General features: G+C 37.9%; 2 protein-coding genes across 2 annotated transcripts in view; both read left to right on the forward strand.

Annotated features, from left to right (window-relative positions):
* The window catches only part of sntb2 (syntrophin, beta 2), a 62,207-nt gene extending 56,929 nt beyond the window's left edge, over positions 1–5,278 (forward strand). The window contains exon 7 of the mRNA XM_041795727.1: positions 1,156–5,278. Coding sequence (XP_041651661.1) covers positions 1,156–1,248 — 93 coding nt within the window. The 3' untranslated portion in view covers positions 1,249–5,278. The remainder of the gene's footprint in view (positions 1–1,155) is intronic.
* A 1,381-nt stretch (positions 5,279–6,659) lies between these two features.
* Positions 6,660–18,790, forward strand: vps4a (vacuolar protein sorting 4 homolog A). The gene is made up of 11 exons (XM_041795373.1): positions 6,660–6,872; positions 7,700–7,811; positions 7,913–8,057; positions 8,157–8,218; positions 8,509–8,628; positions 10,620–10,776; positions 11,413–11,561; positions 11,725–11,806; positions 14,402–14,621; positions 14,732–14,872; positions 16,775–18,790. Exons 1-11 carry the CDS (start codon positions 6,852–6,854, stop codon positions 16,874–16,876), a joined length of 1,311 nt encoding a protein of 436 aa, XP_041651307.1. The 5' UTR covers positions 6,660–6,851; the 3' UTR covers positions 16,877–18,790.
* Positions 18,791–18,800: the final 10 nt, after the last annotated feature.

Here is an 18,800-nt window from a genome sequence, read left to right on the forward strand (position 1 = left end):
CTAACTAAAATAAAATAAAAATGGAGACAAATATCCTTAGTTTAAGTCTTTGACACAACCATACTGACTGGCACCGACACCCAAGTCTGGAGCGTGTAAAATTGCCTGATCTGATTGGTTAAGACTTCACACAGTGGTAGTTTTATGTCTGGAGCTGTATTCAAACATCATCTTTAAGTAAATAAAATGATGAGTGAAGAGTAGCCTGTTTTGATATGTTTTTAAAAATGTATGACACTGACTTAGCCCCAACATCTATCTATAAAAGGCTAAAACTAATAAAAACTAAACTAAAACAAAGCATTTTTTGCAAAATTGAAACAAAACTAGACTAACAAACCAGTAGTCAAAGCTAATAAAAACTAAACTGAAATCAAGCACTGAAAGTGAAAACGAAATAAAAATAAAAATAAAAAATAAAAATAAAAATCCAAAACTATTATAATGTTGATGTGGAGAAAATCTAAATGTAATATTGTTCAGACACAATCACATGATTTAACACCTTGTAAATTAATTTTATGCTACAACAACAGATTGTTGGAAAGTTCAGTTTGTGAGCAAAACTTTGTGGATCTTTAACAATCTGCTAAATGGGGAAAATATGTGAAAACCTGAAAATGTAGGGATTACAAATGAAATTGTTTTAAACCTTAGATGATGTCTTCATATTTCCAGCAAGGAAAATGCAGAAAGTTGTCACAGTATATGATCTGGAAGCACAAACTTTCCAATATTTTTGCTTTGTAACTGGTTTAGATAAATATGTAGTCACTTGAATCACCTTTCTTCTCCACTATAATGCTCAGTTTAAACCAGACTTGACCATGTCTACATGCTTAAAAGCACTGGTTGCTGCCATGTGATTTGCTGATTAGATATTTGCTTTAATAAGCAGGATGGTTTCCTTAAAAACTACTATACATCTTTTATCAAACTACATATTCTATCAACAGCATAAACTATTTTAGATATTTTAAATATTTTGTTATTTTTTAATTTAAAAAGTTTCAAAGTGAACAGATTTGTGGGTGTCATGTATTTTATTACAGCAACATTTTACAGTTTCTAACATCCTTCTGTCTCTCTGCCATGCCCCCTGCTGATTTCTCTTTCCATTTCCTCCCTCACTTCCTCCCTCCTTTAATCCCACAGGTGTTTGACCTCCACTCTGGCCCAAAGCCGGTGGTTTTCGTCCTCCACTCCTTCCTGTCGGCCAAGCTCACTCGCATGGGCCTGCTGACGTGAAACAACAAACTACAGCAGCGTTAACTCAAAGACTGGGCCAAGGCACAGCAAGGGAGACGCTCCCTAAATGATGATTCTGGTGGATGTTTTTATATTTTGTTTTTTATTCTTCCTTTTTGCAGCAGAGGAAAGAGTCCAGTGGGGCTGCTGGGAAGATTTAACCCACAATGTGTACTGTTGATTGTCTTAAAAATGTGCCTTCTTTCAACAATGGGGTCAGGTGAAGGGATATACCAGGCTCTTTGCTTGAAGTCACAACATGTTAGGAGACATTTACAAAAGATAGCTTCTAACAATCAGATTACTGTTCATCTGGTTATGATAAAGAAAATATAAGCCAAGGCAATGTGTTGTTCTTATTAGCAGAGCACTTCAAGCAAAGTGTTGCTGACTCAAGTAAAGGAAAAGAAGGATTTTTTAGACAGTTAATCCATGGCGAAGCACAGACTGGTGAATATTTCCTGTTTTTGATGCCTATCATTCCATGACAGCCTTCCAGTGTACTTTTAATGTCTGCGTGTGTCAGAGTGTTGACATGTGAGAGAAAGAGGCTGTTTTAGAGTCAGAATGCAGTTCATTGAGATTGAGATTGTTTGAATGAAACAAAGTGAGTCTTTCTTCTACACGCTTCTGTTGGCTTGATAGTGTGCCTAATAGACTCACCTTTTAGCACATTATCCTAAACTATTGTTATTATCAGGATTGCCAACTGTGCCTTTCTCCATGTAGTCAAAGACTTTGTAATTTTTTCTTTTTTATTCTACACAATAAGAGAATTTCAAGTTTCCGAACATACACAAGCAATAGTATTACTCTTAAAGTGTAAACTGTGTTATTCCGTTTTTATTATTTGTTTTTTATAAGTGTATATCTCATGATAGCATGACTTCCTGACATTGACCTCTGTATCAGATGATGGTATATGACCTGATCGTGTGCTACTTCCTCTTATTGACCTACACTACCACATTGCCATCTCAGTGTCACTATCATCACATTCCACTCTGCATGAGATTACTCCTGTTACCATTCATCCATTCATACAGCAGCTTTTCTCTGACTGAAGACTGTTTGACAAGTCAGGTCATCAAACAACACAGCCTACTATTGTGTTTTAATGATCCTGCAGGAACATCACTGAACATGTTTCCTTACATAGTCCCCTCAGAAAGCACATAAGAGTTTGACAAATTATCTTTGCTCCAGGTCCACTTTCTTGCTTTTGTGCTGAGCTTTCAGGCTCCTCTTATAGTCTTTGCTCAGTTTTCTATAAAACAGCTGAATAAGAAACATGAACCAGAATCAATCCAATTATGTTCAGAGCAGAAAAATATGTAATTGAATGTTGTATATTTAGTCAGATATATATCTGATCAGGCTTGCTAAGAAGAGGATGTGGCATAGTTGCAGTTTGGCCTGGTAGAAATCCAATCCACTGAAGTCTGAAGCTACATTCACACTGCAGCTTAAAGTGACACAAATCTGATTTGTTTGTTTGTTTTTGCTCAGCGACAGTAGCTGATTTTTTTTCTGACAGTGTGAACAACACAATTCACACTGGATCTGATCTTTTCATATTAGTTTCAGGCCACTTTCAAATGTGGCACTAAATCAGATGCCTATCTGATATTTGGAATTGAAAGAGGTGAACAACTTTCTAATGGTCTAAATCAAAAATTCTGTTACACGTAGATCTCAGTGTTTTCACATCTTTACCACAACCTTATTCCAACATTTCTAGTGTGTTTAGGCACATAGTTTGGATTTAACTTTACAGGGACTTTAAGCATTAAGGCCTCAGTTTGAACGTAGCCTTAAGCTGCAGTTTGAAATAATGTCCATTGAAATGATCAGAGGTGTTTGAAGATAATGTCTGTCAGGTTTATTGTGATAAGTCAAACTTTGATACATTACTAGAAAAAAAAATTTTAAATGTCAGTATCTGTTTTGGTACTAGGGCAACAAAAATAGGCCCCACGCATCAAAAGGGTGTTGTCATGTTTTGAAGTGACAAAATTGCTTGGAACTCCTATACTTTGTCTTGATTGCTATTAACTTTGGAAGATATTTTTAATTTAACATCAGTCTATAGATTAAAATGTTCATTATTTTTATTCACAATTAAGTCATTCACTCTTCTAAGTTTTAGTCTGGTTTTACTCAAAAAAAAGTATTTTGACATTTAAGTCCATAGATAGTCCTTATATTTTAGTATTTACTTTAAGTCAGAACAGTTGTTTTCTTTGTACTAATGTAATCACACAAATTATTAAATGAATATCAACGTAAAAGACCCTTATTAATGCACAATCAACACTTTGCAAGAAAAAATACTGACATATTTTGAATGCACTCTCACCTCATCTCTGCTTGTGTTTTGACAATATATATGCACAGTGGATATATATCAGTGTCACTTTTAATGTCCAACAGTCTAGCACTGATGTTATTGTCTCATTTTAGTCTCTTGAATGATTTTTACCATCAAAGATCTATTTTTGCTGGTCTTAGTCTTGTCTTCCTCATGGAAAAAGGTACAAAACAAACATTTTAGTCATATTTTAGTCAAGGAAATTAACACTGTTCCACAAAAACATCGGCAAAATTTGCTACCTAAATGTTACCAACATATCTGTGCAAGTTAGAAATCGTGCCAATAGTTGCTTGCAATTTTTGATGGATTTCGCACCCTCCCTTTGCACCTGTCGCAAGAGACAGATGTCATTTTCTTAACGCTTTAGTGCTTTTCAGCAGTATCGATTATTTAACTAACATAGATTCTATCATTATTATATTATTGTTAACCAAAAAGTAACCAAGTTCTGACCGTTTTAAAACCTTAATTGTTGCTGTCAACTGTGAATGTTTATCTTTCTCTGACAATTTCCCATTAAAGTTGTTTGGATTTAGTCTAGAGCACCTGAAAAAAGTTTGTAAATGGACCTGGGGTAAAATTTTATTTGTCAAACTTGTCTTCCAAAGCAACAAGCTTTAACCCTATTAAGACAACTTGTAAAATAATCTACATCTAGCGAATACTGTCAATAGTAAGTTCAATTTTCCTGCATTAGGTGTATGTTTTTAATGTTAAGTTAAAAATGGCTAAACTAATTCTAAATCATTCCTCCAAATTATCGGTTCAGCCCAGTGCCTGTGAAGACTTTACTCATTAATGAGGTCATCATGACAGTAGTGAAATATTTTCATAACCTTCACATGCATGTTTCTGAAGTGACCCCTCAATAGATCCTTTGTTTTATTTTGGGCCTCAAACAATGCAGTGTTGTGTAGCAGGAAAACAAGATAACCCCTCTGTCCTCCAGTAAAGGACACAGCAACCAATCTGGACTCTGATGATGTCCTTCTGATATTGAATTATATTTTGGTCTTTTTATTGAAGATGAATAGTGTATCCATGTAGTTTCTATATCTATATAGGTCATTTTTAAAGCTGTAGTTAATGAGAGGCTGTGCTAAAGGAGAAGCAGGCTTTTTTGCTTCCCTTAAAACATGTACAAGGGCGGTTTGAGTTATATTTAACCTCCCATAAACTCTTGTTCCTTCAACATTTCAAGCAATGCTTTGTGTCCATCATTTCATGTCAATCATGTTTCTGCACAGATCTGATTTCTGTTACGTTGGTCAGCTTTTAACAAGTTCCACACCATTCCTCTTTCAGATTAATGCACTAACCTTTGAAACCCCTTCAAATCTTTGAATGTACACTTTCGGTTCCTCCTCTTTGAGGTCATTTAATCCTACTTTCCCCTCTGTTCTGAACTCATGTCTATCCTGTCTATGCAAAGCAATGCTTCAAAGAAGAGGTTTTAAACCAAAGGTAATATGTCCGTGGCAGCTTGCGTCCAACACAATCCTTGAACTGAAAAGTTTAAAAAAAAGTGCTGCTGCTGCAAAAATTCAGTCATATGCAAAGTATTTTAGGCATCCTTCCAAGATACAGTTCACAATGTATGATAGCAGTGTAATAATCTCTGATGTAAATATCTATAAATAAAACTGTTACAAATAACAGGTTAATGTGTGGTTTATGACGGTATTTTTTGTCAAGATAATTTTTTACTTTATTTTGTTTAGTGCAGAATCTGTTTTATATTGTGTTGTGCCCTCATTTTTGCTTCATAAATGCAGAGATTGAAAAAGTACAAGACTACTGTAATTAAGTAAAAATACATTTACTTTGGTTAAAAGCTACTAAAGTAAAAGTGGAATAACTGGTCTGTAAATCTACTCAAGTAAAAGTAAAAAGTAAGTCATTTAAAATTTACTCAAAGCACTGAAAAGCTACTTTTGATGCCCATCGGGCTTCTACAGTGAAATTTAATCTTTCCCTTGACGTGTAATTACAGATAATGAATATGGATCTCCCAGCAGGTTGTTTATTATAAGGCTCGACTCAACCTAAAGTAAAATGCAACAGCTGTTTTGGGATGAAATTTGGAATCACTCGCTGTGTGCTACTGACCATCATGTGTAATTCAAACCAAACTACTGGCTGTTTTCTTGTTGGCAGAAAGTTTGGACCTCCTCATTATGTCTAAAGTGTTTTATATACACAAAATACTAAGTAAAAGTAAAGAACTATTTTTAAAGAATTCTCAAAAAAATATGAATCCACAAAAAGCCATGCAATTACAGTAATTTGAGCAAATGTAATTTGTTTCTTTCCAGCCCTCAATAAATGCCCTGTTTAATATATGCATCCTGATACTTCATGAATAAGGCTTGCAACAATGCAATAGTTGAAGATCTGCTAAAGAGACCCTGCTCCAGGGTTAAGGATGTGAAACATGGTTATAGGGCTTATAATATTCCATTGCTTCTCTGTTTTCTTTTCTAAAAACATTTCTTTTTACAAAATCTGTAAGGGTGTTAGACTTCACTGAGGCAGCCCATTCTGTAGCTGTGCCACGACCCAGGCTTGCATCTAACCCTGACTAGCACTAAGGTACAAGAGCCAATTCAGTGCTACTTTGACTTAAATACTGAAGTCTTGTACTTTTTCCACCACTGGTTATTATTATTATTATTATTATCATCATTATTTATTTATTTATTCTTCTAAATTGATATTAAAGAGAGGTGCTTTTAAAGTTTTAGTAGATCACCAGTCAAAGCACTAGGTGGCGGCAATGACTTGGTAGAAGCGTCTGTATGTTGTGAAACTGGAGAAAACTGAATATAAATGATAAATAAACTGAATGTATGAATATAACAATTTAAATATTTTAAATCAAAGCCTAAAAAAGACTTAGTAATAAAAACATATTTGGACTGTAAACACATTAATTCTTGTCTTTTCAAAGGTAAATGACACTCCACTACACCAGTATATTTTGAAAGCATCAACCGGAAGTGACGTCTCCTCGGCTAGCTACTCGCTAGCCGCAGTGTTGTTGCTGTGGTTTTGTAAGGTCGAGGCAGAGCTATCACACTTGCTAGCAAACGTAATAGCCACGGTTTTGTCATGTCAAGATCAGCCTGCCCCCTCACCACATAAGGCTATTAACGAGCTCTTGAAACATCCACTTTTGGGGAGGGTCAGAGGATAGTAATCTGGGCGGAGAGCAAAAGAGGGAGATGAAATGACAACGTCAACATTACAGGTAGGCTGATATTAGCTAGCCGACGGTAGCTTGTTATAAGTTGGCCCATACAGCAGCTAACAGCTGACGCTAAAGCCAGCTAACGCAGTGAACAAGACAACATCCCGTAAAAATATTATATTATATTGAAAATAACAGTATCTTTACTCATTTCCACGCAGGTCTGTTGCAAGTCACTCAGCCAAAACAGATATTTTTATAGAATTCTACTTTGGCTAATGAAATAATGCAGAGCTAACATTAACTAAGCTAACGATAAACCTCTCCGGGAGAATGTTTATAACGGTAGCAGCACCGTTAGCTGGGCTGTGGCCACCGTCACACATCAGGTAATATCAACTAAATATAGGGTCTGTTATGATTTTAGTCTGGTTATTAGCTCAGTGTTCAACAGAAATGATCTTATTCAGTCCGTGATACTGGAAGGATCTTGTATCGTAAGTTATCCATGTTTGTTGTTTTGTTTTGGCTAAAGCTCGAGTGGTGACAGGTGGAGACTGATATGAAGATCAGTTACATTCAGAAAATTTGATTAGCAGCTACGAAATATAGGGTCAGTGTTGGCTGTTGGTGCTTAAAAATCTAAGATTGTTGTCTCCTTAAATTATTTTCATGAATATATTCTGAAGTAAAGAAAAATAGAGGATTTAAGTGGCATGGTTAACCATATTGCTACTGCCAGTTATGCATGCCTTTGTACTGCAATCCTGTTGTCTGCTGCATAGATCACAGAAAAATCAGGTGTTATTTGAACACCACCTGCCCCACCCCCCTCCTCCAAATACTTTTTACATCTTCATCTTCCTCCTGACTGTTTTCATCTGCAGAAAGCGATTGATCTTGTGACAAAAGCCACAGAGGAAGACAAGGCAAAGAACTATGAGGAGGCCTTGCGATTGTACCAGCATGCTGTGGAGTATTTCCTACATGCCATCAAATGTAAGTCCAGCAGCTTGACAGGCAATTAAATTAGTCTGAAGCTTTTGTTCCTGCAAACATTGTTATAATTCATAACTTGTTTGGACTTTTGTTTTCTCCAGATGAGGCCCACAGCGACAAAGCAAAGGAGAGTATACGAGCTAAGTGTATGCAGTACCTGGACCGGGCGGAGAAATTGAAAGACTATCTGAAAAACAAAGACAAACAGGGCAAAAAGCCTGTCAAGGAGGCACAGAGCAATGACAAGTATGCTGTTTATCTTCTGACCTGTCAGACAGAAAATGCGTACACTTATAAGCTTTGCTTTGTTTGTGTTGACCCTTCTGTGTGTTTATGTCGATTTAGGAGTGATAGTGACAGTGAGGGTGAAAACCCAGAGAAGAAGAAACTCCAAGAGCAACTCATGGGTGAGTAAGCTTATATTGTTGCTACAAGTCTATACAGGCAAAGTAAGCCAGCTGAAAGGATGTTTGTGCGGTTCAAAATTGGCATGGCCTTCTTGAATGATTAACATTTCATGGTTGGCTGAACACTTGAACCTGAAGTAAAGATATTTTCTTAAATTCAACTTTGTATGCTTTTATTAGTCAATTCAGTGGCATTCTCAAGTCTGATTTGTTCTTTTCTTGTAATTTATAGTTATGTTAATGTTTTCTTCTTAATTTAAGTGATAATCATGATCTGTTTGTATGTTCAGGTGCCATTGTTATGGAGAAGCCCAATGTTAGGTGGAATGATGTGGCTGGACTGGAGGGAGCAAAAGAAGCTCTGAAGGAAGCGGTCATCCTGCCCATCAAATTCCCTCACCTCTTTACAGGTACTGTGAGAACCTCATCCTCTAAATCTGTAACCTGGCATGCCAGATGGATGTGTGAAACACAAACCACTCATACACAGCGTTTGGGAAACGGCAGAGCCTTTGAAAAAAACTTGGAGGGTGAATGGATGAACATTCTGTCTGTCACATCTTTACGGGCCAATCAGAGCAACAAAACATGTGACATAGCCACCAGTGAGCTGTGCCCCTACCAAAGGAGTAAACTCCATTAGAGCTGTAAAAAGCTGCATCATGGTGATTGTGTTGTGACGTGTCAGTACACAACTTCTGTTGTTTTTGAAAAAAACAAAAAAAACAACTCAATGCTGTTCTTTGTTCTTCTTTTAATGAAGAAATGTTGTCAAGTTCTGACAAAACTGACACTTTAGCAGCATCCACACTAATGTCTTCCGCCATAATTGCACCGGCCTCTTGTTGCTGCTTGCTTACGTCACGACTCTGCTGCGTCCAGTAAAAATCTATTTATAACAAGTTGTTGCACAAATGTATCAATCAATGGAATAGCCAGGGCTGCACTGTGGTGTAGTGGTTAGCCCTGTTGCCTCTCAGGAATAAGGATCCTGCCTCAAATCCTGGTCAGACAGGGCCTTTTTGTGTGGTGTCTGCATGTTCTGCCAGTGCATGCGTGGGTTCTCTCCAGTACTATGGCTTACTCCCGCAGTCCAAAAACATGCCCACTGGGTTAATGGGTGGCTCTAAATTGACTGAAGGTGTCCTGGTTGTTTGATTTGCTGGCAGCAAGTCCAGGGTTTACCTGCCTTTCACCAAATGATAGCTGGGAATGGCTTCATCCCCCCTGCCCCCTCAACAGTAGAAGCAGTATAGATGATGAATCAGCTGAATATTCAGCCATACCTTTGTTGTTTGGTCCTTATTTAGCAAAAGACTTTGAGATTATTGTACACTGTGTGTATTGAGTTACTGTAAATCTCTTCGGGTTTTGGACTGTGGGTCAGACAGAACAAACTGAAGCAACGGTTAAATTGGATTCTCTTGAATATTTTATGTTTATGACACAGTGTCATTATTTTCAGGCTGTAGGAGACTGATAACTCTAAGTAATCACTACTTACAGCTATGATTTTTTTAAATATCAGTCTTGATCGTGGGCATTTTCTCTGTGTAAATGATTTATAACAGCCTATTGTATGGGGAATATGAATGATCCAACAGCCAGTCGGTTTTTGGCTTTAACCTCAAAGTGTGGGCTGTTCTACTACTGCAAGCTTTTGTTGGAGCTACAAGAAGTAAATGTCCTCTTTAAAAGATGAAAGATTGGTGAAAGGAAAGGGCATAGGAGTGATATTGTGTAACCCTCCAAAGACAAAGAGACATTGATTTTATCATTAAGCCTCATATTTTTGAGTCTAATGGTTTTAAAAACTTTTTTTGTTGAACAGACTTGAGTTTAATTTAACTGAACATAAAATATTGTGAATGAAATGATGGATATGATGTTTGAAGTGGTTGTACTCAGTGTCTTTTCTTTGGGTTGTCAGAGACAGATTTTAACCTAAAACTGCTTTATTTACTATCATTACTAATTTTTTGATAACTTTGATAAAAGCCTTGAAAATGAGTCATCAAATATGTTGGTAGATATGAAAAAAACTTAAGGTCTGCCTATGATTATCTGGATGCTTTGGGCCTATGTAGTCACCATAGAATTAGGAGCTTTTTTCTAACATCTTATATGTGTTTTTTATTTACTATTTTTAAGTAACTGCAACCAGTAACCTTAGAATATCCAAAATCAACTCTCAAGTTTCATGTCTGTCATTATCAATAATAATAATGTCACTGATGTTACTATTTTCTGTTACAGTTTTCACTGAGTTCATGTAATTATTCTTATCTCTGAGCTGGTTTTAAATATTGCTCAGGCTAAACATCTAGTGCAGGTCATTGGACACTAAACTACTTATTAAATACATCATGTGACTAACACAATGTCTGTTTGTGGTTCTCAGGTAAGCGGACTCCATGGAGAGGCATCCTACTGTTCGGTCCTCCAGGAACGGGGAAGTCGTATCTAGCCAAGGCTGTGGCTACAGAGGCCAATAACTCCACCTTCTTCTCCGTGTCCTCCTCAGACCTTATGTCCAAGTGGCTGGGAGAGAGTGAGAAGTACGTCTCTGCTCTGAAGTGTCATCACAGGGAGATCCAACAGAATATCTTTTTTAAATGTTTAAGTCATTTACAGAAGAAACCTTACTCTTTGTTGAAAAAATAAGTTAAAAAGATTCTGAGGTAATAAAAAACAGACATACTTATGAACAAACTTCTTGTTTTACTTGCACAGATTTTTTTTTAGAAAATGCTTATAAACATTGTAATAATGTTCTGTAAGCTGGCTGTTCTTCCCACTCAGCCTGTGAGATGTGATGTCTAGCAACACTCTAGAGACTAGTTTCACAAAAATAGTGCACAGCGTCTGTTGTGGCTAAAGGTGCAAAAATATTCGATACAATATTCAAAAACAACTCCGAGTGATCGTTAGGTCATCCTAACTGAGCTGCAAGAACATAATGTCTTGTTGCTAGGCTGCATGTATATAAATTAGCTAATTTGCATATATTTGGGTGCCCCTCTCTGTGCAGATGAGCCTTTGAAACAACATTAGAGCTAATAGCCATGAGCACTCAGAGAGATGATTGTGAATTAAATGCATATATAATTAGAGATGTCAGACTTCCCAGTTATTACATCAACATTTCAGCTTCTAAACATTTTCACATCATTCTCTGTCTCTGTGTCCCCCAGGCTGGTGAAGAACTTATTTGACCTGGCTCGCCAGCACAAACCTTCTATCATCTTTATCGATGAGGTGGACTCACTGTGTGGCTCCAGAAACGAGAACGAGAGCGAAGCAGCACGTCGCATAAAGACAGAGTTTCTGGTGCAGATGCAAGGTGAGTCTGATGAGAACTTTCTGACTGGTACAGAGTGAAAAACATGCAAACTCATTACAAACAGAATGTTCTGTAGTGGGAGATGGAAATTGCCACAGTAAATGTTGAATGCAGGACCCTGAAGTGTCCATGATGAGTTCACTGAAGCTGTTTGGCTTTGCAGGTGTGGGAAACAACAACGATGGGATCTTGGTGTTGGGAGCCACAAACATCCCCTGGGTGTTAGACGCTGCCATCCGCAGAAGGTCAGAGATCACTTCATTACTCTGGTTGAATGTGTTTTTGATAATAGTATTATACAAACATAGTTTCTTACCACAAAGACACAAGAGGATCTCTGTCAGTCAGAGGAGAAATCTCTGTAGTTGTGCTCTATCACTGTGTCTCTATTTGTGTCCTTCTGTTTGTTATTTTGGGGATCTAAATGCCACTGATGTTAATATCAACATGTAATGCATTATAAGCACTCATAGTGGAGTCAGCTTTGGCACTACCTTGTGAAATTCTCACTCAAGCAAATCATTACATCTTGCACACAGTGACTTCATGTTAGTGGGAGGATCCCAAATCAGACACACACAGCATGTGACACAGCTGGCGCACACTTGTGTTCTCCAAGACAAATAATAGATATTCTATAGCTTGGTGGGGTTTTTTGTGTTGGTTTCCCCAGTAAATTATCTGCATGTGAGCATTGTCTGATGCTTTTAGAAACCTGGATATGCTACCAGCAGGTGTCTGGTACTTCTTTGTTGGACCAGAGTAAAGTAGCTAGCCTGATAAAGTCAAGATAAAATGGCTCACAGGGTATGAATTGTGGATACTGCAATGATCACAAATAAAGGAATATGAATATGCAGGTTTACTGTTCCATAAAAACATAAACCAGGGTAAGAACCTAAATGGAGAAACTATCAAGTTTTAAAACACAATGATGTATCCTGTTGAAGGAAGGAATAAAAGTTTGATAGTTTCAGTTTGAAACAGCAAAAAATATCTTAATGTTATTTATTAGAGATGGCAATTCCACTTTTATATGAGGCAGTCTCTGGGATTTAAGTGTATCCAAAAGAAAGCTATTTTTTATTTACTACCATATCTTATAGCTTCAAAGTTAATCTGTCACTACATTACTTTCACACATAGTCTTCAGCCGATAAATAAGCCCCCGAGTGCTCTTTCATGCACTCTATAGCAGTGATTATCAACTGGTGGGTTGGAACCAAAAACTGAGGCATGGAGCTGAAGTCAGTGGATTATGAAGTGAAAATAGAGCAAAAAGAACATTATGTATGTATTCCCTAAGCAGGTATACATTCATGTATCCTTTTTTTAAACAAGGAAATCAAGATTGTTTTCTCGTGATCTCGTTGAATTACTTTATTTCCCTTCAGGCATACATAAAGTTTGTCTTTTCTTGGGATAACAAAGCTAGTTTTCAGTGGAAATGTAATAATTTCTCAAGATTTCTCACAAATAACGAGAATTTAACCTGAAATGGAGTGAAATTTTGCCAAGATAAGTAAGGTTTTTTCTCAAGCTCTCTACCTTGGTATCTTGTTATAGCAGAGCTGTTTTTTGCCATGTAATGGTAATTCCTCAAAATTTCTATTGAATTCAGTCATTTGCCTAAGAACTTGACCTTTTAATCTCAGTATCTTGGGTTTAAAAAAAGCTGCCTTTCCTGTGAAAATGTGTAATATCTTGATATTTTTAAAAAATAAGCCAAATTTACATGTTTTAACAGGACATGAAGTAAAATTTTGCCATTATAATAAGTTAACTTCGGTTTCTGTCTTGAGATCTTGACCTATTTACCTTGATATCTTGGGATATCAACACAGATAAATGAATTTTCTGTGGACTTCTACAAGTCGTTTGTCTTGTCTGGTCTTTGCTCAGTCATCTTTTGTCCTCTACGGTCCATATTACTACATTTCATTAAATGGATTAAATAGTTGAAAATGATATTTTGGTCATGAATTCTCATTAAGGTGGTGGTGGTGGGGGTGCAGATGACCTAGTGCTAAGGTTGTGTCCCATGTACAGTACCATGAGGGTTCAAGTCTGGCCTGTGGCTCTTTCACTGCATGTCTTTCCCCACTCTCTCATTCCTGTTACTGGCTTTATCCACTGTCCTATCTATCTCTAATGAAGGCAAAAAAGCTCAAAAATAAATCTAAAAAAAGAGGAGGTGGTGGCGGCCCATGAGTCTGGACCAGGGGTCTTCAACTATATTTGTACAGGGGGCAGCTTTTGACAGACACTTTGTGTGCAGGACTTCAAAGGAACTTAAATAAACACTTTGGTCAAATTAACAAATTATTGTCAAAATATATTTATTTTCTTTGAAATGTTTTAAATTTCAAATTACAGCTTTTAGTACTAGAATCCCAAAGTCTGGGTCAGGACCCTTTGGTGGGTCACGGGAGATCTTTTTCGGTCCCCAAATTGCTTTTCAAAATTTTTTTGCTACAATATTTGATGTGACATTAATGTCTGCAGTGGTAGGGGAGCTCCACCCTATCACACTCACCCTCTCCACATTCTCTCACATTTAGGCATTCCTGATAAAATTGTTTCAATCTTAATTGTTTTTGTGGCTGATTTAATAACTGATGGGATTAAAAATAATAATAATAACCTAAACACCAAAACATACTTTTTCTCCTTACATCTGAATTTGTTAAACTTCTGGGGGCCAGGTGGAAAGCTGTGGGGGGCCTCATCTCAAATGGTCCAACCCGTTTGAGAGCCACAGCTCTTATAACACTGTGTTTAAGCAAGCCATTTTGTGTTTATAACAACCTGTGATGTGCTTGTCTTCTGTCACACGCCAGATTTGAGAAGCGCATCTACATCCCTCTGCCTGAGGAGCCGGCTCGGGCTCAGATGTTTCGTCTTCACCTCGGCAACACACCACACAGCCTAAGCGACGCCGACCTGCGACAGCTCGCTCACAAAACAGATGGATACTCCGGCGCTGACATCAGCATCATCGTACGGGACGCTCTAATGCAGCCTGTCAGAAAGGTCCAGTCTGCAACGCACTTCAAAAAGGTGACAACAATCAACAGCAATTAATTATTTATCTATTTTCAACCTCAAAGTAAATATGGTTGACAGTTTTTAAACTGTCATTGAGGTTTTGTATGCTCTACTTCCTGCAGGTTCGCGGGCCATCTCGAAGCAACAACCAGGTGATGGTGGACGACCTCCTGACTCCTTGTTCCCCTGGAGACCCTGCAGCCCTGGAGATGACCTGGATGGATGTGCCTAGTGACAAGCTTCTGGAGCCCATAGTCTGCATGGTGAGACACTTAAGTCCACTACTTTACCATATAATTCCACTGACACTGAACTACCTGTCCATTAACATAGCACAACAACGCCAAAGAATTACTTTTAGGGTACACAGTTAAGCGATAGATATAAAGAAAAATCAAACCAAACAACTGATCTGCATTAGATTATTGCTGAGATCATGGTAGTTTACTTATTTTTTTTACCTTATCTTATTTTTTTGAGCCAGTGAAGACGATCAGCCAATGCAAATTAAGTCCGTAGGTCTCGACGGTCACCAACAATGCCATCTCGAAGCTTCACTGTCATCACACCTTTGCGCATATACTTCACACTGCACAGGAAATGGCATATCATTGGTGTCCTAATGTGTGGTTTTACATTGTGTTGCATGGTTTTGGAAGTGTGACAGGCATGACATGTCAAAGCCTCAGATATACACTCTTACACATGCACAGTGCTGTTCTGCCCCGTCAGCTCTGATGTTATGCATTGCCACAGTCTGTAGCCCTCTTTACTAACTTCATCCTCAGTTCAAGGGCAGAGAACATTGGCCAAGATATAGGGAAGTAAAAATCATACCTTGGCTTATGTGGGGGAAATAGTCAGTAATGTGTGAAAATGTTGCTTGGGGCCAAGTGTGCTGCTTATGTAAATATAGATTGAGATGAATCCAGAGTATGGCCTGAGTTCACTGTGTGATATCAAGCCAGTTCTATAAAGTCCTAGTGGGTTGTCAGCTCACACTCTGCAACTGAATCATTCAGGACACATGACCAATGTTTATGTGCTCACTCTGTAAAGCCCATAATATGGCACAACCTCAGTGCTCCACACCACGCTAAAGCTGGCAACACACAAGACAATTTTTAAAAACATCACATTCAAATGATATTTTTCATCTTATAATCCACTCAACTCTTTCACTGCACAGCTCAGCTATACTGAGACTACACACCTGCAGTCTGTAGAAATTATCTCACAGTGAAGATTCCCCATGTACATGATCTCACAGAAACCTGCATGATCAAGCATAAATAACAAACATGGAGGACAGTCGAAATTAGGGGTAGACCAAATAGCAGCCTGACTGATTAAAGGGGCCGATAATTGGCTGATTCTCAGTCTCGGCATTTTATTTGACAGATAATCAATAAAGTTAATCAAAAAGTGCACTGTTTTGGTTCCACTGCAAAGTGTGCCTTCCCCTCTGGCTTTATTTTCCCTCTCCACAGCCTGTATACAACACAGACTGATTGGCTAGATGTCACATGAGCACTAGCCAGGTATCTCTTAATCCCTTGGTGCCACTTGCATAGTGAATGTATGGCATCTCCTCCTGTTTACCTGTTTCTACTGTGTTGATATATGCCATTTCTCATGCTGACAGATCTTGGACTAAAATGTTTATTTTCCTTTATCAGGCAATTTTTAATGTAGCACAAATTCTTGTGCTACATTAAGTACATTTTTTACGTCATAATAAATGCATATTGGTTTCAAATATCAGTTATCAATCAAAACAAAACAAGCATGCCTGCTTGTCATTGAGATCATAGATGCCATTCAATAATTTGTGCAGGCACAATTAGAGTCAATCATGGAAAAAAAAGCCTTGAAGTTGGGGAATTGACTCAACTCTCACTACACAAGTGTTACAACCAAAAATTTTAAGAATGCTACAAACAACTGAGCAGTCGTAACCAGCTGATTGGGCCATGACTGGCCATTATGCCTTCCTGTACACTGATGACAAACATTGGTCTATCCTGCTAAAATTACTTTGATGAATCAGAAGTTTGGCTCAGAATTAGCTTGAAATTGCACTTTTTACACTTTCCCCAAGAGAAACTGTAGGAATCTATAAGTAGAATTAAAAACTGATTTGTATTTCTCTGTGTATTTTGCAGTCGGACATGCTGCGCTCTCTGTCCACCACTCGTCCCACAGTCAACACTGAAGATCTGCTGAAGGTCAAGAAGTTCACAGAGGACTTTGGGATGGAGGGCTGATAGACAGAGACGCCTCACCTACATCTTCCTGTCAACCACAGGGTCAAACTCCTCTCCATAAGCTCTCCCCAACCCTGTTTAACTGCTGTACCATCTTGTATGCTTTCTCTCAACGCAGCACTTGGTTCACTTCCTCTCATGGACTTCAAAAATAAATGACTAGATTTAATGAAAGAAGCATCTAGTCAGTAGTATTTAAATCCATAGAGGACGTTGATCAAATGCTACAACTTCAGTGTGATTTGGTATTAGGACAACAGAGCCCATTTCCCTCAGCCACTACAGAGTATTCACCAGAAGAACTTTTCATCTAACCTGCATCACCGTGAGGAAACTGACTCCCTCCCCGAGCCGACTCTGTCTGACTGAAGGACTGTACATTTTGTTGCCATTGTGCACTTTGCTTTGGATCGCCATGAAGGACAGTGACGTTTGAAGATAGTTCTCCTGCCTGGCATGCGAGTGTGTGAATGCATTTCAGTGTTTTTATGAAACTTGTGTGTCTTATTGTGTGTCTATAAGTTAAGAGCCCGGTTATTTTGTTATTGAAGGAAAAGTTCAATTAATTGATCATCTCTGCCTCAGTGTTCCTGTACAGCTGCGAACGCTTGTCTGAGCGACATTCATGTTTAACATTTTCAGTATGAGAGATGTGCTTGATTGAGAGCTGAACATCACATTTCTTTTAAGCACTTTTTGTAGATGTTCTGGAGCTTTTTGTCACAAACATGATTATTTTGCCCACATTATGACATTGTAAATGTAAAAAATGGGTCCCTTTATACTTTTTCATGTCTACTTGAAAAAGTTAAGTCCAAAACTTTACAGAAACTGCTCCATGTTGTTTGAATTTGACAACATGTTTGAGCCAGCAAGGATATATAAGTCCTCAAGATACTCAGAAGACATGAATTCCAATATGCTGCTGTTAGATTCTTCATATTAATGTATTTCTTTGCACTACAGGAAGCAAGTGAGGACTTAACAGTTTTTGATGCTTAAAGGGGGTAATATGACAACACTGAAACGTGCACATGCATTCATTCAAGAAAGAGTTACAACTAACAACCTTTATATTATTCAAAGCAACTGCAAGACACATGAGAAAAGAAACTTAATGGAAACTACCAGCTGATGAAGATCATGTAAAATGATAGAAAGCCCCAGAACTTCATCTATAACTAATGAAGTGGTTACATTTGTTCCTCAACTTCGGTTTCTAATGAAAATATAAACCTCTATTTAAATAAGATAAGCTTCAAGCACCACATTTCCCACTTGTCTTCAGCTTGCTCTAAGCTATGAGATTTCCTGATTTGAATTTTTCAGTCTGTGAAGTATCGAATGCTTCAGAGACTCAATGAAGCACATCTCTTTACGTCTTTTTTGTTCAACAGTGTTTCTGCACATTATTTATACATGTTTGATGACACGTGACATGTAATTTGACTGACTACAATAGCGATTCAGTATGTTTACACTTGAAGTATTTTTGTTTTCTGATAGAGCTACAGTGATAGTTTTCTTTTATTTAAAGGCAAATCTCCATACAACGTCCTCCTCTGAGGCAAACACTACCATAATGTTTCATTACTGTGTGTTCAGGGCTGGCTGTCATTCTCAAACCGGATCTCGCAGTAGATCTGTTTTGAAAATCAAACTGCTATTGGATGTTTGTCGCGTAACAACTCTCTGACCTCTCACTGTCGCATCAGGACCGCAGGCTCGTCTGCCAGCCATGGCACTTAATATGTTCGCTCAGAGTGCTCGTGCTGCTCAGCCTGTGTTTGTGGAGGTACTTGCCTGGTTTAGTGGGAGGTCAGTTCTCATTGTCCCTGTGAGGGGGCTAAACCTGCCACTGGCCCTGTAACCATAACTACTAATTTATCCTGCATTAATAAACTGACATTTCAATTAAAAGAAG

The sequence above is a fragment of the Cheilinus undulatus genome, linkage group 9 (assembly GCF_018320785.1).
Source record: "Cheilinus undulatus linkage group 9, ASM1832078v1, whole genome shotgun sequence".
In the NCBI taxonomy this organism is placed as follows: domain Eukaryota; kingdom Metazoa; phylum Chordata; class Actinopteri; order Labriformes; family Labridae; genus Cheilinus; species Cheilinus undulatus.